This window comes from Coturnix japonica, chromosome 3 (assembly GCF_001577835.2).
Source record: "Coturnix japonica isolate 7356 chromosome 3, Coturnix japonica 2.1, whole genome shotgun sequence".
Taxonomy (NCBI): domain Eukaryota; kingdom Metazoa; phylum Chordata; class Aves; order Galliformes; family Phasianidae; genus Coturnix; species Coturnix japonica.
Window position 1 is genome coordinate 13422155 of NC_029518.1, and position 22344 is coordinate 13444498.

At 48.2% G+C, this 22344-nt stretch overlaps 3 protein-coding genes across 5 annotated transcripts; all 3 read right to left on the reverse strand.

The window, feature by feature from the left end:
• Positions 1-90: 90 nt before the first annotated feature.
• BIRC5 (baculoviral IAP repeat containing 5) lies at positions 91-1328 on the reverse strand. The gene is made up of 4 exons (XM_015857022.2): positions 1170-1328; positions 985-1094; positions 785-902; positions 91-682 (listed from the first exon to the last, which is right to left on the reverse strand). Exons 1-4 carry the CDS (start codon positions 1278-1280, stop codon positions 599-601), a joined length of 423 nt encoding a protein of 140 aa, XP_015712508.1. The 5' UTR covers positions 1281-1328; the 3' UTR covers positions 91-598.
• Positions 1329-2265: 937 nt separating this feature from the next.
• Positions 2266-16780, reverse strand: KAT14 (lysine acetyltransferase 14). Of its 3 annotated transcripts, none has more exons than XM_015857130.1 (10): positions 16238-16780; positions 15576-15694; positions 14002-14123; positions 12657-12838; positions 11761-12180; positions 10294-10862; positions 9636-9772; positions 8937-9112; positions 5610-5800; positions 2266-3782 (listed from the first exon to the last, which is right to left on the reverse strand). In XM_015857130.1, the coding sequence occupies exons 1-10, from the start codon at positions 16491-16493 to the stop codon at positions 3609-3611; spliced, it is 2346 nt and encodes a 781-aa protein (XP_015712616.1). In that variant the 5' UTR covers positions 16494-16780; the 3' UTR covers positions 2266-3608. The 3 variants fall into 3 exon arrangements, with proteins under 3 accessions (XP_015712616.1, XP_015712618.1, XP_015712617.1); XM_015857132.2 differs by having other exon boundaries at positions 11761-11907; positions 16238-16524; XM_015857131.2 differs by having other exon boundaries at positions 11761-12177; positions 16238-16524.
• On the reverse strand, positions 16368-17233 carry LOC107310984 (protein PET117 homolog, mitochondrial). The gene is made up of 2 exons (XM_032443602.1): positions 17106-17233; positions 16368-16904 (listed from the first exon to the last, which is right to left on the reverse strand). The coding sequence occupies exons 1-2, from the start codon at positions 17199-17201 to the stop codon at positions 16755-16757; spliced, it is 246 nt and encodes an 81-aa protein (XP_032299493.1). The 5' UTR covers positions 17202-17233; the 3' UTR covers positions 16368-16754.
• Positions 17234-22344: the final 5111 nt, after the last annotated feature.

Here is a 22344-nt window from a genome sequence, read left to right on the forward strand (position 1 = left end):
ATTGTGACACTTGAGCAATAGCTCTGCAAGCTGGGCTTTCATGCTGTTATTTTTCTGCTTTGAGCTAAGAACTGCATTCAGCCTGCTGGATTGCCTTCCACTTTTATTTACAAATGTTTCTACATGAGACAACAGCCAACTCTAACAAAAGCTTGTAAGGATACTGAGTACACCACAGTTTGGTATTACTAGACATTATTAAGCACCACAATCTTACGTCCCCAGAGTTTTAATCCTTTTTATTTCTAAAAGTATCCCTAAGGACTGGTAGGATTCAGTACAAAAGTAGAAACGCCTGCTGGCTCTCACAGGTTTCTGCAGCAGAGCTACCAGCACTTCCAAAATGGGAAGAACTGAGTTTATAAAACAGAACTGAAAAAATAACAAATAAAAACAAAGTAATGGGAAGCAGAACCCCTGCTGCCAACCTATGCAATGCACCAAAGTCCACGTACTTCTCAGACAGACTCGGGTGAATAAAGAAGAGTTCAGTTTTGCTTCCCACAGGCGTGGCCGTTGCAGAAGTGGTCCCAAGAAACAGTTATTCAGACGGTGTGGCAGTGTTACAGCATATCGGTCTGGAAGAGACCAGAGGAGCTTAAGAGCCCATGTTCTCTATGGCATGCCGCACACCCTTGGCTACATCTTCGATATCAGTCTCCTTCTGAGAAATGGCTTTTTTCTGCAAATGAAAAACACAACCTTACTGCCTGCCACTGCACGGAGCACCAGTCGGTGTCAGGGCCCCATAAGGCGAAACACCACACTACCGAGTAGTACGTACAATGACGTTTTTGATCCGCTTTTTATCCAGCTTCAAGAGCTCCTGCACCGTCAGGTCAGTGGGATCTTTCTGAAGGGAGGCAAAAGCGCAGCCGGCCGAGTGCTTTTTGTGTTCCTCCCTACAAAACAACGCCCAACTCTTCGTACAGCTCCAGCCGCCTCCCGCTCCCTGCCCCGTCCCGGCCGTACCCCGGCACTCACAGCGGGTCGTCGTCGGGCTCCCAGCCCTCCAGCTCCTTGAGGCAGAAGAAGCACTGCACCACGTCGGGGTGGTTCTCGCTGGGGCAGTGCACGAAGCCCGCCGCCGCCATCTGTGGGCACACCTAAGGGCCGTCAGCGCCGGCCGGACCCCGCCAACCCCCCTATGTACCCCCGGGAAGGCTCACCCGCTCGGGCGTGCAGGCGCAGCCCTCGGTGAACGGCCAGTTGCGGAAGGTGGCGGCGCGTGTGGAGACGAGGTAGACCAGCCATCCCTCGGGCAGCCCACAGCCCGCCATTGTTCAAACGGCGGCGGTTGGGCGGGAAGGGCAGGGCGGGAAACGGGGCGGGGCGGGGGCTGCCGGGAGATGCAGTCCGACCCGGGGCGGCAGCCATCTTGGCCCTGGTGATCTCCAGCCCTTGTAACCTTCACTGAGCCCACTCCACAAGGTCCTCAGACTCTTCATAGCCATCTTTGAGAATGTGGTGCAGAACTACTCCTCTTCTACAGATGATCTTTTATGCCTGCTCTGGTATGTGGCCTCCAAGTGGATGCCCAGTAGAAGTAGTTGCACACAGAATCACAGAATGACCCGGGTTGGAAGGGACCTCAAGGATCATGTAGTTCCAACCCCCCTGCCTGGCAGGGCCACCAAACATACACCTTTACTAGATCAGGTTGCCCAGGGCCCCGTCCAACCTGGCCTTGAACACCTCCAAGGACAGGGCATCCACAGCCTCCCTGGGCAGCCTGTTCCAGGACCTAACCACTCTCCTAGTAAAAAACTTCCCCCTAACATCCAACCTAAATCTTCCCTCTTTTAACTTAAAACCATTTCCCCTAGGCCTGCTATTGTCAGCCCTTTCGAAGAGTTTACTCCCCTCCTGGGAGTAAGTCCCCAGGAGAGCCCTGCCAGTGCTCCTGTGGGATTTCACCTCAGAAAGTCAGCTCAGCACATAGGTAACTACAGGTAGGCTCTGTCAAGGGAAGGGCTTTAATTCCATTCATAGAGACGTGTTTTTCCTTTCCAAGTACAGCTAATTCCTAACACCGGTAACGTGGAAAAGTCTCACAGTCATAAAGCAGGTTGAAATGTCATGGATGTTAGGTCACAGTTCTTGGACGGGTTCTTATTTCCTCCCACTAACACTGGTTTTGATTGGATGAAGATGTACGTCAGCTACACAAAAGCGTAATACACGTCCACCTTCCTGCTGTTACCAATGTGAAGCGGTCATTAAGGCAATACTACAGCCAAGTACCTAAGAGGCACACACAGCAGATTTAAAACAAATACATTATATTTGTTGTGTAGCTCTCTGACCTTGATGCGAAAGGAACAAGGCAGTGGATATGATTCATCCTTTAAACACACTGAGCAGCCTAAAGTCAGAAAGCAAAGTGGCAACTTCCTGTTCTTCTGCAGAAAACAAAGAAATAAATAACAAAAATTAAGAGAGAGAAGCTGCTAAACTGTATAGAAGGGCTGCACCCTGCTATAGGAGTAACTGCTGCATTGTTTGCGTCTTTTTTCTTAAGTTCTTGGCTATTATTTTTTATTCTTTGCTCTCCTCTTTACTTCGAGCCCTGAAAACAGAATCTAAATGCTTCAGTGAACTGGAACCAGCTCACCTCTGCTCTCCAAGCTGCAAGCAGGTTGCTTCTACAAACCAGAGCCTGCATTTCAAACTTAACCACTGACTTTTGCTCCTGGTTTCTTCTGGTCAGAGTGTCCACAGCAGGTGGAGACAGATGCTGTCTGGAGCTTGTGAAGCTTGCTATGTGGTTAGAGGTGAGCCCAAAGGGCTGATCTGCAGTATCAACAACTGGCAGATAGGCAGTAAGATCTCAAAGAGCTCATTTGGCAGCTGTTGTATCCTACCTCACCTAGCTACAAACCCACCTGACATCTTGTTCCTGAACTCAAAACACTGCGTGCTACAAGAACTTCACAATGAGCACAGAGTCAACAAGGGTGAAGGCCACAGGGAAGGAGCAGAACAAAGACATCCCTGGGCCTTTTAACTTGGGATCACACGAGTTCACAAACACTTCATTATTCCTAAAACACAGCTTCAGTATTGCTATTCTGTCCTGTGCAGAGCCTGAAGTCAGAACCTGACATTGCATTCCCCTCCGTGGATTCAAGACGTGGTTCCTAACAAAGCAATCAAATCGCAGAAACACTGTGGATGATTTAAGTTTAGATGTTCATTTTCCATAAACAAAACATTAACAAAACCCCTGTAACGTGAGATAGGTTTCAAAATTTGAAATCCATGGAACTCCTCTGAAATGACAAATTTTGGGTGGCTTTTTTTGTGTGGTTGGTTTTTTCCTCCAGTGGCAATCTCCAAAGTATCAGGAAAACTCCATAAGAATCTCAGTCTTCCAGTGGCTTCAGCATGTTTCTGTTGGCATTTCTGGGCCTCTCCCTTGGAGAGTATGAATCAATCCTCTTGGATTGCACTTGCAGCACAAAACATAGCGCTGTTGATATTAGAAGACCTACCGAAAAAGGCAAATGTGCGTTCCAGCTCTCATGTGACAGCCAGCATCCTCTGCTGAAAGTCACGGTAATACCTTGCTCAACAGGCTGGGCTTTTCACAGATCCCCTCTGACAGATCAGCGCCGTAGTCTGAGAAAGAATGCATGCTTGCACTCCTTGCTGTCCAGGGGATAATATTTGTCATAAAAATCCAAAATGTATTCTTCAGTCTTAAACCCGAATTTTTGGTAAAGCAGCATCGCGGGGTTGCTTGCAGAGACGTGAAGGGTTACATCTTTGCCCATGCAGGTCTGCCAAGGGAGGAGAAAAGAAACAAATAAGTATCACAGGAAGAGAATGAGAAAAGCCTCTGGGGGAATGTGGAGGTGAAGAGATTCATCAGCTTTGGTATTTGAGTCACAGGGAAAACGTGAGAAAAATCACAGGCCTCAACACAGACGTTACCACACATAACATGAAGGCAATACTGCTCTTCCTCAAAGCCTTTTATTCTGGGAAACACGGACTCTCTGACAAAGAAATCAAAGCTTTGGATTCTAATTTGTAAGCTTTCCATTGTCAATTTCGAAGTAATTGTTGATTAAAAATAATCTCGGTGTACTGCACTAATCTCAAATACTTGACGACAACAGCCTGAAGACAAGACAAAACATCACAAAGGATCAAACGCTGTGCTCCTCCCCATCAGCAAACAGGGCTGAACTCTCTGGGACCACGTCCTAACACCAGTGCACCTCTGGGCTGTCACACTGGAATTCCTCTACATTCCACCCAGCTCATCTCCCATCCTGCAGGGCACGGCACTCGCCTCCTGAGAAGGCGAGAGAATTCAGTTCTGACAGCAATTGGCATTGCTGAGGTTACCATAAAGATCCAAGATTACACGGGCACCTTTCTCCCTGATCAACTAATAATATCACAGCATTTCCTGCTTTCCTTTAGTGCTTTCACAGCATTCTGTGTACGCTGAACATACAGTAACTTCAAGTGGTAACAGCACTCAAGGAACTCTACACAGCGTATCAGCCAAAGTGAAAAGCTCTCACCAGGATTTAAGGGAGCAGGCTAACAACCGGTGAGAGCTGGGCACTGCAGAAAGCTCTGTTGGTACAATTACCTACAGGAGGCCAACAGCTACTCTCAGCAGAAACCGCTTTTCTAAGGTACAAATCACTGCTTCCACAGATCTGCTAGAACTCTCTCTTAAGCAAATAAATATTAGTAAAAGCAGTTTCATTGGTGAGTTTTTTGCTAGTGCAACTAATCTCAGCTAAAACAAGGAACGTTTTACATCAGCAGCTCAGCCAAAAGAGCTCAGGGAGTGCTAAAACTGGGTCCTGAGGAGGTACAACTGAGCTCTGATAAGGACACCTGTCTGTACCCTTACTCAAAATTACTCTGGCTTCCACGTAATTCAATTCAAGAAAGTAAATGGAATTAAGGACACCTTATAAAAAGTGGTATAATGAAGTTTAACTACTTTACCACAACTCCTTTAGTTAGCACAGATTAATTTTCCCAAGTGTCCTTGTCCAGCAAAGCCTGGTACGAGTCGGTCTGAACAAATATGAATGAGGTTGCAAACACTTATTCTTTATCTTCAACTCTGCTGGATTTTATCCAGCATATTACAAGTGAAGGAGAATGATTGGGATCAGTTAAGTGATTTAACACAACTGCACTGGCCATGGAATAAGCTTCCAGGTGTAGATAAGAAAAACTACCATATGTTCCAACTGCACTATTAGCACTGTTATTTTTTCCCCTTCAGTTCCCGAATTTACAGGATTACTGTTATGTGAACTACTGACCACTGGAAAATGCAAAGTGAATCCCAAGAGAAAGACCCCATCACCTCACTAATTCTGAGGACTCGAGCAACACAGTTACTCTTCTAATCACATTTCTGTTCCTGCTTTTCAAGCAATTTCCCCCCATAAACGTTCCCACACACTGGCAAATCTGTGCAGCTATGTGAGCACAGAAAGTGCAAGGGAAAAGAGGCAGAAAGGAGGAACACAACACTACCTGCTCATGATCGTGCTCACACACACACAGCAGGAAGAAAGGAGAGCTGGTGATTTAGCAAAGATGTGGGATTATTACTTTTTTATTACCTGGATAAGATGATAAATCATGAAGGTTGCGATTCCAGCTCTCCTCCATTCAGGGTGAACAAACAGAAAAGAGATGTAAGCTTCGTTGTATTTCACGTCTGGCACCATAAAGCCAAAGGCAATAATAACTTTTTTGTAAAGGACAACAACACTGAAGTCGGGATACTGCAGGCATTCTGACAAATCAATTCCTATGAGAAAAGGAACAAACAACAGTTGAAAGCACCACAAACCAAATGGAAAGCAGGGCTACATTGTTACACTTACATGGAAATGCACATTTTAAAGCCCTGTTACTTGATTTCTTTCTCTTATCCATTTCCAAGCGCTGTGATTGACAGATGTTTCAACCAAACACTTAAACAAGATGAGACTTTTGCACTGCTGACAATAGATACAGCAGAGTTAGCATGCACAAAGGGGGAAAACCTGCTTATCTGTCCTGGAGAAAGAAACTAAAACCAAATAAGCAGAAGATAAAACTCAAAATCAAAAAAGGAATGGTTTAAAAAAAAATACTTAAAATGGAATAACTAACTCAGCACTCAGTCCTTCCTTAGTTTGTATTCTGAGCCATATCAGCAGCCTGTTGAATCCCGTTCTAAATGCACACATGGATTAAGGTACTTGCATATGCAAATATTTTCTGGATCAGGTTCTGGTAAATCTGGGACCCCCTTTGCCTACAGCTCTTGGGTCCACAGTAACGTTGAAGGATAAGGGCTTACTTCTTCACCCTCCTGTCAGCACCAGGCAGGCATATACCGTTATTACTGCAACCTGCAAATGCCAAACAACCTGTCTGCAAGCAAAGGGGAACAATATAAAGTGCATCAGCTACTCCATCCTCTTCCTCCCACAAACTCTCTCCAGACACAGCACACCTGAAACTGGGTTTCATGTTTGGCAGCATTATCCACCTACAGTTCCCATTTCTTCTCCACCCGGCCTTCACCTCCTACTGCTGTTTGCTCCTCCACTGTCTGTACTCAGCTGTTTGTGGAGCTACCCTGTGAAGCTGACCACAGCTTTCAACACAATGAAAACATTTCCTTTTAGCACGCAAATTATCCAGCCTGGTGTCTGAAACAGACTCTCTGGTAGCGGTGCTTCTGAGTCAGAGGCTGGACAGAAACACCTGAAGTCAGTGAGTGAAGCGTCTAACCTTACCTAACCACATTGCTGGTGCAGCCTAAGAGCATCTACACAGCATGTTAGGGCCAAGCGTTCAGCTCACAGCACAGAAGGCTGCTTGGTAATTTGTCTGCATAGACAGGCCCTGCATGAGGTGCAGAATCACAGTCTATTTCAGCCTCACATTGGCAATCTCAGAAATAGCTGGAACACAGGGTAACAAAACAGTAGAGCATGTTTTCCAGTAATGTTTATCACACATAATGAGATGTGAGACTTCAGACACCATTAGGCTTATAAAAGTGGGTGAATTATTTTCTTGCTCGAGAGTAAAATGGGTGGAGTAAGACGTGGGAGGAACTGATTGGCAATAGGGAGCAGCGTTTATTATCTCAAGGCTGCAATTGACTGTGAAGTGCCTCAGAGCATGTCTGTACAGGAACACTACACTGCCCTGAGCTGCTCTGGCGGTGATGAAGCAGTGTCGTCCCCTCAGCGTGCAGTTACTCCCGTAGGAAGACGCTTAGCTCAGTACAGTTTACCACTTGTCTGCTCAGAAGATGCTTCCCATTAAGGCATGAAGGCACGAGATACCATGTGGGACAAGAAGGAGGTATCTTGCTTCACTTCAGCTCATTTGGGGTAGTTACCCACTAGCTTTATTCTGTCTTGAAGAAAAGCTTTGACAGGAAGGATTTGGAGATGTGTAAGAACTAAGCTCTGGACTCACCCCGCCTGGTGAAGTGCCTATGGACCTAAAAACTCAGCCAGCGAGACAGTGTAACTACTACAACACACAGAGTGCACGTAAGTGCACTAAATGAAGTTTAATGACAGTACATTTGATAGGTCAGGTTGACAGTCAGACTTGTGTAATCTTGTAAAGTCTTACCCAACCTAAATGATTCTATTTCTCTGAACACTACTGCTATGGAACCCTCTCAGCTGTGCATCCCACCCCCAATTCACCAGCCTACACCAGCCCAGCGTAAACCTAAACCTCTGGTGCCCACACAGGAACCTCATTAATCTACTAAAATAGATCAAGGTGCAATAATCTTATAACCCCAACCTCAGAAAATGAACACCATGGAAATGATTTTGATTGCTGTTTGGAGACTGATGGGAGTGTCAGCTTTCTGATTTAATGATGCACAGCCCCTAGTAGGGCGGAACACACCCATGTTCCTTATGTTAAACAAAACAAGGTGAGTCCTGAAAAGCTTGATGAATGCGCAACACAACTTGGCCAGAACTTCAAATGCATTGTCAAGAGGATTGACCATGACTAAGGGGTTCTGTCTCTGTCCGGACTGCAGTATTTTATGAGCTCCCAAACAACTTGGCATATCTTGCCTTTTACAAGCCATCTTCCCCTGGACCGTACAATGTGGACAATGAGTAGCACAAAGAGCTCTGATCCTGACTGCAGCTTATGAGCACAGCTGAACTACAGGCAACGCTGAATCACTATCTGCAAATCAAAATGTAAAGCAAACAGTTATTTGGAATAAAGGCGTGGACTGCTTACACTGGGCTTTTCTAAATTAGCCTGCAGTGTTGACTCCTAATCAGAAGCTTCATTTCTGTTATTTCATAAGAGTCAGAGGCCACAGTCTAACTGTTGCCCGCAATCCCACCCTATAAAGGGCATTGACTGCCCCAGGGATCTTACAATTTAAGAGATGATACATTAAAAAAAAAATAAATCAATATTCAAACTCTCTCATACATCGCAAATACCAAGCCTTGAAGAAATAAAGAACACCACACTGAAGCCTGCAGTAGTTAGCGTGATTCCTAGATTTCACTCCAATGAGCATTAGACCTATGGTATAAAATTGTTTCCACTCAGCCCACTCCCAAACCTCCATGTGGATTCAGAAAAAGGTTCAACTGGTTCCTTAATTTTAGTAACTATTTCTACTGGCATCAACGGTGTTACTCAAAGTGACCTATTTCTTTAAGTGCTATGCTAATTAGCGCCTAATTGCCCAGGTCTAAGTGATCTCAAAAGACAAAGACACCAAACCCATGTCTCCATCTCAACCACATTCCTATGACATCAGATAATGGTTTTCTAAGAACTGAGCCAGACATCAAATGAAGAAAAGTTTGGCCCCAGAATGCTTTTTTTTTTCCCTGAACAAAACCACTTCCTTCTTAGAAAACCAAGCATCGAAGGCATCTTACCAGGCCAAAAGAATTCGTGGCACATGGAGTTTATTGTAGGGATGTGATTAGGGCGAACGTAGCAGTAATCAATGGGCGCTTCTGGCTCAGCCTTCCAGTTGAGATCATTCCTGTGTGGATACGCCCATATTTCTGCCAGCAGCCTGAGTTTGGGGGGCTTTGTCTCATAATCACGCCTGCCAATTAACATGAAAAGCAAACACAGAAGGCAAGTGAAGAACAATGCCACTGCAGCCCATCAAATATTTTTTCTGACATGCTCAACTTGGAACAAAAGAACAGCCTTCCATTCATGTGGGAACACAGCATATTGCTCAGCAAAAACACTGCTGTGTTAGAGGTCAGAACACTTGGATCCACAGCACATCAAGACAGCCTGTCTTTATGGGCGCACCAAGGATATGATGGGTCTGACCCAAGAGCAGGCACAGCTTGTATCAAAGGACCACTGTGATTCCTCCTCTGTCCTGCCCCCCTTCCCTTGGAGATTCCCCTTTTGAATGCCAGTTTAACTATTCAGCTAAGCAGTGTCTTTCCAGAGTTACCATAGGACACCGAGTTGTAGAGCAGGAACAGGGGAGGATGGCTGCCCAGATGAAAAGCACCATCTCCCACAACAACACCCCTTGCTCAGAGGCCATGAAAGGTGGGCTGCTGTTTCCGCAGTGAAGAGCAAATTCCACCTCTGACCAGCTGTACCTGATGTATGGTTTCAGGACGCGGGATGTGTAAGGACTGACGATGCTGTAGTCTGACAGCAGGTCTTCTGAGCCTACCAGTCGATACAGAAACTTTGTTGTCTGCTGTCGATATCCCTTCATGGCAGGCAGCACTGTCTGCACGTACAAAAAAAAAAATCCATAATACTTCAGGAAAACTAGTCAATAACTTAACACAATGGAATCATAATAACAGAAAGAAAAAGGGCCTTTCATTATGACAGGATGATCTGGACCTCAGGATGACTGTCCCACCTCAGAGGACTGCAACACACTCACACATTCAGCAGCTGTAACTATAAGCTACACTTACTGCTCAGCAAAGCACTCCACGTAACCTCTTTCCTACATGGCATGAAAGAATAGTTGAGTAGCACCACAGTTTTTGGGGCAGGGCTGGAGTACAAATACATAGAAATCTGTGGTACTTATACTGACAGACAGCTGTGCTGACTGAGCATTTCCTGAGAACAAAAAATGGACCTTGTGAAATAACCAGTGAGTACACAGCTCCAAGTCATAGTAAGCCTTGTTCACATAATCCCTTCAATTTCCCGGGCCAGATACACTAAAGGTGATGCAGCAAAAACTCTAAAACAACCAGAGTCAAAGAATCACTTAGATTTAATGGCACTCACTTGGTATCTGTCCAAGATCCTGAAGTCCTGACTAGTAGTTCTGTAAGTCGCTTGCCCTACTGGGGACCTGGAAACACCTTCTTTGGCTCCATAAATCCCATCCACCAAGAGCAGTGCAGCATTCACGACCTGGTCCAAGTCAAAAAGCGGCAGCCCCCTTTCCCGCTTGGCTTGCCTGACTATCAGCTTGCGCCTCAGTCTCCGGGCCTCTGGGGTCATGTTCAAGGCATTGGGACAGGCTTCCAGTCTCTTCAGCAGCAGCTTCTCCTCATAGATACTAACAGAGGTATGCTTGGGAGCTCTGGGTTTGGTGTCCTTCTCCAGCTGCGGTTTCCTCTTGTCTCGTCCCCTCAACTGCAGAGATGCGTTTGACTCTTCAGGATCTTCAATGTCACCTTCCATCCTTTCTGTTTTCTCTTCTTCACTCTCCACTTCTTGCTTGATCTGCTCAGCTGTCTTCACCTTCTTTCTACTTGCTATCATGGTCCCAGCACCGGCAGTCCCACTCGGGGGGGGCACATACTCTATTCCTGGGTCTATGACTCCATCTCCTTCCATTTCCTCATCATCTGCTCAAAACACCAAAAAAATCCAAGGGGAAAAAAATGTAAGCATACAAATCCCATTGCAAAGGGGGCTCTTGCAGAATATTTCTGCTAAGGAAATATACTGTGCGTTACCCAACAGACTCAATTTTCTATATACTTCTAGGCCTCCAGATTTGAGGTAGAGGATACATTAAGGAGCCCGATTTCGGGGCAAAGAATCGATCCTTCTAAGGTATCCTGCAATCTGGCATCCAAAAACATCACACACTGAGCTGTAAAGTTCAAATATTAAATTGCTGAGAATTCCTAAATGCTGGGGATCCAATAGTCAAGCTGATGAGCTCTACCTTTAGGTAGCATACCCTGGAGAAGCTTTGTTTTAAGTGAAGTAACAACTACAAGTCAGAAGAACAGTGTTTGCTGCTCTGCAGAACACAATTCAAGGAGGCACGAGGGAATCACTTGAAGTTGCACCAGGGGAGGCTGACGTTGGATATAAGGAAAAATTTCTTCTCCAAAGGAGAGGTCAAGCACTAGAACAGGCTGCCCAGGGAGGTGGTGGGGTCACAGTCCTTGGAGGCATTCAAGAATTGTTTCAGTGTTATGCTAATGGACATGATTTAATGGGGAAATATTGGTAGTTAAGTGGATGGTTGGACTAGATAACCTTGGAGGTCTCTTGCAACTTGGTGACTCCTTGATTCTATGACTACCATCCTTCCAATAATAAGTGATTTACTCTCTATCTTCTAGATTAGAATGAGGTCTGGTTCCCAAGGAACTGCCAGCATTCACTATGCATCACTACTCCGCAACCATCTTAACTTGAAAAACTCCTGCCGTTCTTTGAGAGTTCCTTTTTTTAATGTCTCCTTGACAACTATGTGCAGCGTATTATTAAAAATATAGCAACTCTTACCATGAAACAGGGCCTGCGGTGGCATGACATCAGGGATGAGATCTGCTTCTGAGAGGAGGCTAGGAGTGGCCGAATGGGAGGCTGGCGTGCCGGGAGCAGAGAAGTCCAGAGATGGGGAAGGAGAAGGGCTGGTCAGAGGAGTGCGATCTGAAGAGCTCAAAGAAGAAAAGTCAATCACCTCTCCTTTTTCAAGGACAATATCAGGACGACGGCCTCGACTGGAGAATTTAACAGGAGTGGAGGAAGTACTACGGTCCAGGAAGCCAGCTGCCTCCTTCTGGGCTCTCCGAATATCCTTGGCTTCCTGAGTGCGAGACCTCTTCTCCTTCAGCTCCATAGCCGATTCCACTGGATTGCGGCTTACCCGTTTCCTGAGACCTTCTACAGTAATGATGGGATCCAGGGGTGGCTTTGAAGCTGCTAAAGAAGTAGCTTGCTTATTCTATCATACGCTTAGCTCCTGCAATCACTGCATACGTACTATGTGGTGATAAGAACACACTGCCTTGAAATTTAAGAAGTATGTTTTATATTATTTTCAATATATACAAGAAATTTACTTCAAGGCATGTAGCAAAGTCTATGCACCATTAAAACCTCACTTAAACCCTGTTCTTGCTTCTCTACGCTAAAGGGAATTTGCATTCAGTGTGGACAAAACAAAAACAAAATAAAACACTCCCTAGGGTAAAGAAGAACGGAAGAACCACAGATTTCACTTGCAAAGAAAAAAGAAACACCACCAAAAAAAGCCTGTACAGATCTCAAAAGCCTTTAAATCAGTATGATGCAAAAAGGAAACACAATATAAAAGACTTTTCTTTTAAGCAAACTTCTGTCATGTTTTCCAGCTCCGGCCCAGCTAGAAACCTATACCCCACCTGGGAAACAGTTACCTTTTGCCTTTAGCGCAGATGCAGACAGCTTTTCTCCTTCAGGTTTCATTGTTGGGGGTTTATTATGAACCAGTTTCCACCACCCTGGTTCTCCGAACTCCTGGGCTCCTGAGCGGAAATACAAGGGGCTCCCCACAGAGAGACAGCCAGCAACTGTGCTCCACCATGTTGAGGTCTTTTTCCTACAGCAGGACATGTGAAAACAGGTATTAGGTCCCTACTCACCAGCAGTGCCTTCACCCCAAAGCTTCCCCACTCCTCAAGAGATGGTAAGGGCACAGAGCTTCAGGCACTGCCTGACACAGCGGGACTAGGTACTCCCTAAATTCCAGCCCTTCAGGAGGTAAAACATTAAAGAATTTCTTCTCAAACAGAAAACTGTTCTAAAGGACAACCTACAATGTATCAATGGGCTCTGACATACAAAGTGCTGCATACCTGTGTTCCATAAACGCCACACAAATAGAGCATGGTGAGATGTTAATTTCCTTCTTTTGGCAATGAGTTGTAATACACTAAGCTGACAGAGGACAGGCTAATTCTGCCACTAACACCCCTGCGATGCTCTTTAAATCTGAGAGATCAACATCAAATGTCCCAGTTCAGAGTCTGGAGTGACTAAATCTGGCAAGCATGAACACCTCAGCAGTTCCTGAACTGTTAGATATATGGTTTAGCTGTCCCTGCTCCACCAGTGGCTAGTCCAGGCGAGGAGGGAACCAACAGACTCAAGTCAGTCACTTCATCTGAAATCAACCAGAGCAGGGAATACCCCACCATAACACAGGTCTCAAGAGACAGCTGCAGACACTGGGAGGCAAGGCTCCCTGAGCCAGCGACAAACGGACATTAGCTGCCCTCCTGTCAGGGTCCCGTTGGTCTCCAAAGGGGAATAACACTGTTGGGTACAGAGCAAGGAGGCACAGGCATGCAATGAAAGCAAAGCCAAGCAGCAAATCTGGGTAGGGAGAAAGACCAGGTCTCACAACAGAGAAATCCTTGGAGCCAGGAGGAAGTCCATGAAACCAATAAATACACAACTTCATAGGCCCTATTGCTTCCATTCCTATCTATCTAAATGAAGGTAAGAAATACATCCAAAACACATGCACCTACATGGCTACATTTTTTATTTGTTCCCCCCCCTCCCACACACACATTGAAAAGTGCTCATTTATGCCTCAAAATTACCCCTCATGCCTACATCCAGGTTCTTAGTACTAACTACTTCATTTTCTGGCTACTTAGACCCAACAGAGACATCCCTAACTAACCAGGACTCACGCTGCCCACCTGTACACCAGTTTTAATTCATTCATCTCACCAGGACACAGCATATCTTTACCTGTTTCCTAATAAGAAAGTCCAGTGTTTCTCAATAAAAGCACAGATATCTTCTTTCCATCTGAAGTACCCCTGACGGCCAGTTCCTTCCAGAGACAAATTGTACATTGCCAGCATGACAACCTGGAACAGAAAGCAATGGAAACCAGTGCACCTTTTCTGCTTCTCCTGGTGAGCTGCCTTATGATGCCATGCACACACACACCTTTGCAGCCTCATAAATATCTTATTTTTGCAACACCTCTTAAGCAATTTCTGCAATCTTTCTCTTTCATGCTGTCTTTCCTCATCTCTCTTTCTCTTTCATGCTGTCTTTCCTCATCTCTCTATCGTTAAATGAAAATTCTTCTGTCTTTTCCCCCCACCAAGATTTGACCACCGTAGGAGAATAAAAGCTGCCTAATTATGCAGGTTTATGAAGAAACACAAACTTCTGCAGAGTGGGAAAAACTGATCATATCGCAACTGGGACCTGAATGCAGCGTGGAAGTCTAAATAGTCTTTTTCAAAGACAAAAAGAATTGTGATGAGCAATCCCACCACCTTATTCATCAGAAACATAGCAATCAGAGTCTTCCCAGATAGTTACCGTTGCGTACCAAACTGAACGCAGGTTAAACTATGTAGAAATCACATGTCATCTACTAATATTTCTTGGTATGCGGCAATTACGTTTGTCTCCAAATCACAGAATGGCTTGGGCTGCGAGGGACCCCAAGGATCTCCAAGTTCCAAGCACCCTGCCTGATAAAGATGTTGAAGAGCACCAGCCCCAAGACAGACCCCTGGGGGACACCACTCGTTACTGGCCTGCAAATGATGCTCTCAGAATTGACCTTCATTGAAAAAATCCATTACAGCACTTCTACATGCTTTACAGCCTAATTCAGTCCAACCAACTATTGGAAAGGTTTGGAAAGAACCACATCTCTTTGTGAGTAAATCCCAGATGACCAACTGTTAATTATGCAGAATCAATTCCATACTTCAGACAGGTTTGCTCACTTCCCTCAATTCAACGTACCCCAAAGGAGCAGCACCTGCACCCTCCTGGGAGCAACACACGCATCACTCTACCCACGCAGTGGCTGCCGTATAATGCAGAATATTTTGATCGCGCAGGCGTGTAAGTGACTGGACTTGCAGAATCCAGCAACAACTACTGTTAGTAAGCAAGCAGCCAAGTTAGAGCTTTGCATTCAGGGAACTGGCAAGCTTTCTGTTTGCGTGCTGCCACCTCGCTAGCTTTGCATTCACTCCTATATACAAAAAACTGTTCGTGCCTAGAAGCTACATTGCATTTTGCTTTTCCACATTCGCCTGAAGCCATGCAATTCATGAGCAACATGAATGAGGAGCGAAAAAGGAGAGGAATGTGGTTTGTGTGATTATCTTGCCACTTACTTGCCAAATACTCAAGCTCTAATCTGCAGGCAATTCTCAACTAATTAATTTCTGAAGTTCACTCATGTTTGTCATCTATATCCAATCCTCCTTTTCTAGGTAATGAATACATAACAAACAACAATTCTATAAAGTGCTGGCACGTTTTCCTGGCACAAACAAGGTACTTACTTGTTGCCAAGTTAATCTCAGCCGTTCAAATTGTTCTTTCCCATCTTCTGAGCAATCAGAGCAAGTAAATCTGAAAAAGTTATCTCCTTTGAGGTAGCTGAGCTGTTCTCTCAGTTGACCTAAAACCAACAGACAAAAGATCAAACTTTCAGCCCTTTCACGTGAAGGAAAGCTGCAATGTAGCATCATTTTAACAGTACTGTGCTGGCTCTACTGTATTATTAGCAATGCTCACACCATGCCTTGCAACATTTCTACACTAAACTTGTGGCGAGTTTTAGGATGGCAATAAGGGCAGCCCCGATGCAGCTGCAAAGCAGATGTCAACTGAAGAGTTCCATGATTCTAAACACAGAAATAAAAACACAACAGCAAATCGATAACAAAACAACAACAAAAAGCAGTGCTTAGCAACACTTAGGTTTTGGATCTAATAATGTGTCCATTCCAAATTCCAGCTGTCCAGAATTTCAAAAGTAAAGCCTGTTTTTTAGCTAGCACCATACATCTTATGTCAAGCAGCAACAGCAAAGGAATCAAGTTATCTAGCTTACTCCAAGCACCCCCCAGTGCCAGATGCTACAGGTTGGACACGCTTCTGCAAAAGCTCAACTAAACTCACATTATCAGAAAACAAGAAACAGCAAAGCCAGCCCTCTTACTTGCTGGAATCCACTTCTGGCACTTCTCGCAGTAGTAGGACATCTCCTCCATCCAGGACACATCACCTTCATCGCTGTTCAGTGAGTCTCCGCTCTGGTCGTGGGATAAATCCACCGAGGCCTGGTCCTCAGACTCTACAATCAGAAGGGTTTCCCCTTCCACCTCACCCTCCTCCAGACCCTCCGACGTCGAAGTCCTCGTGGCTTCATCATCGTGTCGGCTCAGCAGCCCGCTCATGTGGACGTTATTAGCCATCCTTCATGGCCTACAGCAGCACAAGGAGCCTGTCCTCCCTACATTCACACGTCCATCCACACTGGCTGTGTCAAGTCTCCACAAGTACTAGTGATGGAAGAAATATTCTGCTGTGCCCTATGGCTTCTGGTACAGGAATATAATGTGTCTGAAATAAACAGTCTTTCACAGGTGATGTCTGTTTACTGAAATACTTGAAAGTAATTAGAATTCAATTGTCCCAAGTGCCTCGAATCAAACCTCTAACAAGTCAGGTCCCACCTAGGGCTGCTGGGATCCCTTTTCCACCAGCATCTTGTCTCTTTCTTCCGTAAGCCGCTTCGTCAAAGCGATCTGCTCTTCCAGCAGGCGAATGTTTTCCCTTTTCTGACTCTGTCTCTCCAGATCTCTGAGCACACCGCTGTGCAGCCTCTGGAAGCACAAGGGACAGGGTTCATCACTGCCTGTTTGATTAATAAAGCTAGTAAACCACCTCTGTGAGGCCAGCTGAAGACCTGTTTACATTAAGCCCTTCACTCCCAAGCTGTACCTTGCATCTGACAGCGCTAATAATAAGCCAACAGACCAGAGGGCACCACACGGCTCCGGGCCTGCCCGCCCGCCCTCACTCACCTCACGCTCCCGCCGCTGCTGGACGTGCACGGCCGCGATGGTGGCGGCGGAGAGGAGCGCGGTGACAACCAGCACCGCCCGGGAGCTCCTGGACATCGCCGGGCACCACACACCGCACGGCCGGGAACCGACCGAGCCGCAACCAACGGCACAACGCGGGGAAAGGCGGGACAGGCTGTGAGGGGGAAGAGCGGCCCGCCCTGCAGAGCGCTGAGCGCGTCGAGCAGCCGCAGCCCTGAGCAGAGGAAGGACGAGAACGGCAATGGAGCCGTGTAATGGTATAGCAGTGGGAGCAGGGCGGTGTTCGAGCCCCTGTACTCAGCTCTGGTGAGGCTTTGTGGTCAGTGCTGGGCCTCTCACTACAGGAAAGATACTGAGGCCCTGGAGTGTGCCCAGAGAAGGGCAATAAAGCTGTGAGGGGTCTGAAGCACAAGGCTTACAGAGAGAACTGGGATTGTTCATTCTGGAGGAGACTCAGGGGTGATGTTATTGCTGCCTACACCTGCCTGGATGGAGGCTGTGCTGAGGTGGGGGTTGGCTTCTTATCGCAGCTAATAGCAATGGGATGAGAGGGAATGGCCTCAAGTTGCACCAGGGGAAGTTCAGGTTGGATACTCCCCTAAAACAGGTTAATCTATTTCCAAGTAGAGCGTGGAGGTGCTGCGCCATAGTCAGCTTTGGTGATGGACCTTCGCTGTGAGGAGGTGGCCAGGGCACATCCCCTGTGTAGAACAGGAAAACTGAATGCATAAAGCCAGTCCTTCCTTGTTGTAATCTTCTTCATCTGTCTGCTGAACAAACGTGATTAAAGTGAAAGGTAAAATTAGTGAAAATGATAGCATTTCAATTTAGTATAATAGTTTTGCTCACGTTTGTATGTTTACTGTTATTAAGATGTGCTTAAGTGCTTGTAGCACGGCCAAGGCTGGCAGGTGCCAAGAACAGGGTTGGGCCAGATGTAGAGTGAGTGTGAGCCAAGGCACGGCGCCTTTGGCACCATGGAAGGGCACAGCTCGCCCAGCTGGGAGCCAAGTGCCTCTGTGTGAGCCTGGCATTAATCATTTCAGGGCCCAGAACCCCACACAGGGAATGTTCAGGCTGTGGTTTCACAGTGGGGAGTTGTGGCTCAAGGTGTTCCCATTTTCCTCCCATCCCTGCTAAGGGCCGAGCGTTGCTGCAGTGCTCACCTTCCCAGGTTCAGTCTGCTGTGATCCAACATTCCAGATGGTTGCTGGCTTTCCATGCTCAGGGTAAACTCATTGAGGAGCTGACCTGATGGAAAACCAAGCTATGGGCCAGACTGGCAGCAAGGTCTGGCTTAAAACCCCACAGTGACCGTGTGGACAAGTCCCCGTTTCTTTCTGTATGAAGCTGCTGTCCAGCTGGATGGTGTGGGCAGGCAGTGTGCATACATGGTGCAGGGATGGAGAGCAGGAACGGCATGGGAAGGAGGGAGGGAGGCTGGTGTGCCATGCAGTGATACTGCGGTGATACACAGGGCTTGCGGTGCCATTGGTGGTAGCTTATTGCAAAGAGTCAAGCCACACTGCTGGTGCTCGAGAGCAGGAGTGAGATGAGACCTTGGGCTTGTGCTGAGGGAAATTGGCTCAGAAGAGCCTTTTGTTTTTTTGCTGGCTCACCTGGTTTCTCTCCACTTAGGGTTTCCTCAAATAAACACCCTGGTTTGCTAATAGAGGGTTCCTGGCATGTTGTGTCTGTACTATTCTTTGATGTCCTATTTCCTGTGCCTCCGTTCCACCTTTGCTAGCCTGGGCATAGCAGCATGCATCATCTCACCTGAGAAAGGCTTGCAGTTCAGCCAGGAAGAAGCTGATTCGCATGTGAAGGAGGCTGTAAAGCTAAAGGCCATTTCCCTCCTGGGCAAACAACTCAGATCTCTACAGTTATCTTGAATAAGCGTCTGAAGTCAATGCTTAGGGGGCATTTTTATCCCGGTTTCCTAAGAAAACGAAGCTTGTGCAACCTCTGTGCCTCATTCACTCCCTCCCTTCCCCTCCGTTCACGCACAGGCGTCTGCCAGTCTCCCAGATGAGGCCGCCTCGCAGTTTCTGTGTCAGGAAGGTTTCTACGCTGATCTGCCAGTCCCAGCCCTTTCCATAGGCGTGGAGCAGCTCTCGCTGCGCTGTGTGTGAAGGGGTGGCTACACCGAAGCAGGAGAGCAGGGTGTAGGGAAGGGGCGGCTGTGTCACCTCACCCCAGCAGCCACCAGGGAATCCAGCCCACGGGGCACTCCCTTGCAGCTCACCTAGAGGGTCATCAGCAGCAGTTTCCCTCCTAAGAAATGCCGTGATCCCCAACACAACAGCTGCAGACCCCATTGCTGCAATGTGGACGTTGCTCAGGTGCAGCCAACCTGGCCAGGCAGTCCTTGTTCCCATAGGATTTGCTGGGCAGGGAGCGTTGTGTTGTTAGTGTGCAAAACCTTCCAAAACAGAAAAGGGAGATGTCAGTGTTTTAAGGGCTTCCTGTCCCTGCTCTGTAATGAAGAGGGAGGGCAGCCGAGGGCTTCTCCGCATGCGGACTCCACAATTTGAATGAATGAAACTGTGAGTGTGTTATTCTGGCTGAGCTCCCTCTCCAAACAGGCGATCGTGTGCATAACATGGGCTGCTTTTACTTTCTGCCAGGCACCAATGAAGTGAATGCTACCACAGTGTCCGTCGGGGGGTTCCTGCCCCCCTCCCACAGCAGCACGGATGGGTTGGGCTGCTCATCCCCCCGTCTGACACCGCTAAGATGTGAACGATGGAGAACACCCACGTGGAAAGCCGCCTGCTCTCTGAGAGCAGCAGGAAGCAGCACTCTCCAAACCTCCCCTTCCCTTCGCAGTGCTCTCTGTAAAACAGTTACTTCTGGTTTTAATTTGCCTGCGCTCTTCCTCCATGGTGAGGAGGGCAGGGCAGGTGCCGCTGTGAGCGCTGCCGGATTTACAGCTACCTGTGCTCAGTTATAGGTTGGCCAATGAGCCCTACTGTGCTCCAGGTAACCCACAGCATGGGCTGGGCCACTGTGTCCCCCTGCACTGTCCAGGACATGGCTCATCTGCTCCCTGCCCCAATGATCGCCGTGCTGGGGGGCTTTGGGTGCTGGAGCGGGCTCCTGGGTAGGGAGCTGCCCCCGGCTCCTGGTGCTGCGGGGAAGGGCAGGTGAAACACAGGTCGAGGCCAAAGTCTAGCAGCCAGGCGGCAGGAGGAGGATGTGAAAACAGCGCTTTATATTTATATTGGTGGCAATTTCACAGACCCTTGTCCGCAGACGGAGAGAGGCAAGGGAGGCTAATGTGGGCAGGGGAGCTGAAAGGCAACGGGTGTCGTTTTTATTTTTAAACTGATTTTTATGTTTGGTCTGGTAAAAAGAAAAAAAACCACTGTCAAAGGCGTTGGGGATCAAAACCCCTTGTGCAGAAAGGCACGAAAAGGAAGAAAGGAAAAGGCTGGCAAAGTAATCCTGCAAGAAATCACCCAGAGCTTGCATGACAAAGGTGGCCCTGCTGGAAAAAGAGCCCGGCTCCGTCTGAGGCACCCTGATTCCCTGAGGACAGGGATGGCCGCTGGGGCTGTTTGGGGCCACCCCACAGAGCGGCCTAAGCGGGACGCTGGGGAGGGGGCAGAGGTGCCCGTGTTTCCCTGAGCCCTGGCTGAGCAGCCCCGCTGGGAGCGGCAGCTGGGGCCACGTTCAGGCGGCGGGTGGCCGTGCTGATGGGTGAGTGCTGCTGTCGGAACACAGGCTGAGCCTCAGCACGGGGCAGCAGGACAGGGAAGGCTCCGGCCCTGATATGGGGATCCAACACCCCAACAGCCCCCGGCCCAGCTGGGAACAGAGCGGGCAGTGCGGGTCTGTGCTGCTCACACAACCTCTTTTCTTTCCGCTGCTGCAAACACCTCGGGATGTTTCCCGAGCACCTGAGCCCAGCCCAAGACAATTATTTCTCTCTCCGTCTCATCCTCATCTGTGCTTGCCCCTATTGCTCCTTTGTGTCCGCCCGCTAGTGCTGGGGATGGCACCCGCCGCCCAGCTGCCCGCTTCCAAAGGTCGACTCCCACCCATTTGAAATGGTAAAGAAGTGTGACGGCCCCATATGCATACAATGGGTTTTATTGCAGCCGGTCGTCCTGCAGGAATGAGGAAGTGTCTCCCCGAGCCCCAGAGGTGCCATTTGTCCTTTGGGGATTTTCTCCCTGAGCAGGAGGGGGATGTTAGATGCGGTGGGCAGGGAGCGCAGCCCGGTGCCTGCCCCGTTATCGGCTGTGGCAGCTGCAGGAAGCGGGGCTCATTATTTTTAGGAAGGGGTTGGCTTGGTCACAGCCCAGCCTTCTTCCACATGCAGCAGCCCTTTGGGGGGAGCTTCAGGCAGCCAGTGCAGGGAAAATGTGGCTTTCTGGGGATATTTCCTGCCATTTGTGTGGGTCACCTTGCTACAACACACACCATCCCAGCAGGGACGTTGAGACACACAACTGTGGTGGTGTGGAGAGCTGAGCAGGATGTGATGGAGTGGAAATAAGGGGTACAAGGTTTCCATGTGCCTCCCTGCCTTCAGCTTCCCTTCAGCAGAAGCACTCGGCTCTTTGTCCTCAGGGGTACCGGCACCTCTGTGCCCAAGGGGACCACTCAAAGGCCACAGCTCCACCCCTGCGATCAAACCAGCAAAGCCCTGAACCAAGCAAGAGGAGAGAAGGGACAACATCCCACCCGAGAAGCCAAATGGATGGATGTCCTGCCTACGGAGCAGGCAACCATCTGCCGGCACCTCGGTGGGTTCTCCCTTGCCCAGGCACGGTGGGAACATGAACAGGAGTGGGTTTCTCTCTTTAGAACGCACGTGTGAGGAGCTCGTGGCTGTGTGATGCACACACGGCTCTTGGGGCACTCGGAGGCGACACTGGGAGCGGCTGGGGCTGCTCTGGGTGCCCGAGGGAGCTCAGCCACGACGAGTGGGCGGCAGGGAGACAGCGCTGGGCTGGGAGAGGAGCGGACGGATCGGTGCGGAAAGACAGGGAGACGCTGGGAGTGGCAGGGGCTGTGGGAGGCTGGGAGCCAGTGAGTCAGCGCGGCGGGGCGCTTCGGAGCACGGCAGGGTGCTTGGAAGCACACAGAACCGGGCTGCTGCAGGCTCAGAGCCACGTTCTCATGGCTGGCACACACTGCTGCCCTCCTTCGTGGCTCAGCCAAGGTGAGCAGATCGCTCTCCTGGTTGGGAGCTGCTGTGGCCTCCTCC

What these genes read in the sequence shown, in the direction of transcription:
- KAT14 (XM_015857130.1), bottom strand. Translation starts at nt 16,493, where the DNA reads ATGGCTAATAACGTCCACATGAGCGGGCTGCTGAGCCGACACGATGAT. An exon ending in TGAGATTAACTTGGCAACAA is followed by an intron (nt 14,124 to 15,575) that starts GTAAGTACCTTG and finishes TTTCTGTTCCAG; the next exon opens with GTTGTCATGCTGGCAATGTA. An exon ending in ACTTTCTTATTAGGAAACAG is followed by an intron (nt 12,839 to 14,001) that starts GTAAAGATATGC and finishes GTCCTGCTGTAG; the next exon opens with GAAAAAGACCTCAACATGGT.
- LOC107310984 (XM_032443602.1), bottom strand. Translation starts at nt 17,201, where the DNA reads ATGTCCAGGAGCTCCCGGGCGGTGCTGGTTGTCACCGCGCTCCTCTCC. An exon ending in AGCAGCGGCGGGAGCGTGAG is followed by an intron (nt 16,905 to 17,105) that starts GTGAGTGAGGGC and finishes TTGTGCTTCCAG; the next exon opens with AGGCTGCACAGCGGTGTGCT.
- BIRC5 (XM_015857022.2), bottom strand. Translation starts at nt 1,280, where the DNA reads ATGGCGGGCTGTGGGCTGCCCGAGGGATGGCTGGTCTACCTCGTCTCC. An exon ending in GCGCCTGCACGCCCGAGCGG is followed by an intron (nt 1,095 to 1,169) that starts GTGAGCCTTCCC and finishes GTGTGCCCACAG; the next exon opens with ATGGCGGCGGCGGGCTTCGT. An exon ending in GAGCCCGACGACGACCCGCT is followed by an intron (nt 903 to 984) that starts GTGAGTGCCGGG and finishes GTTGTTTTGTAG; the next exon opens with GGAGGAACACAAAAAGCACT.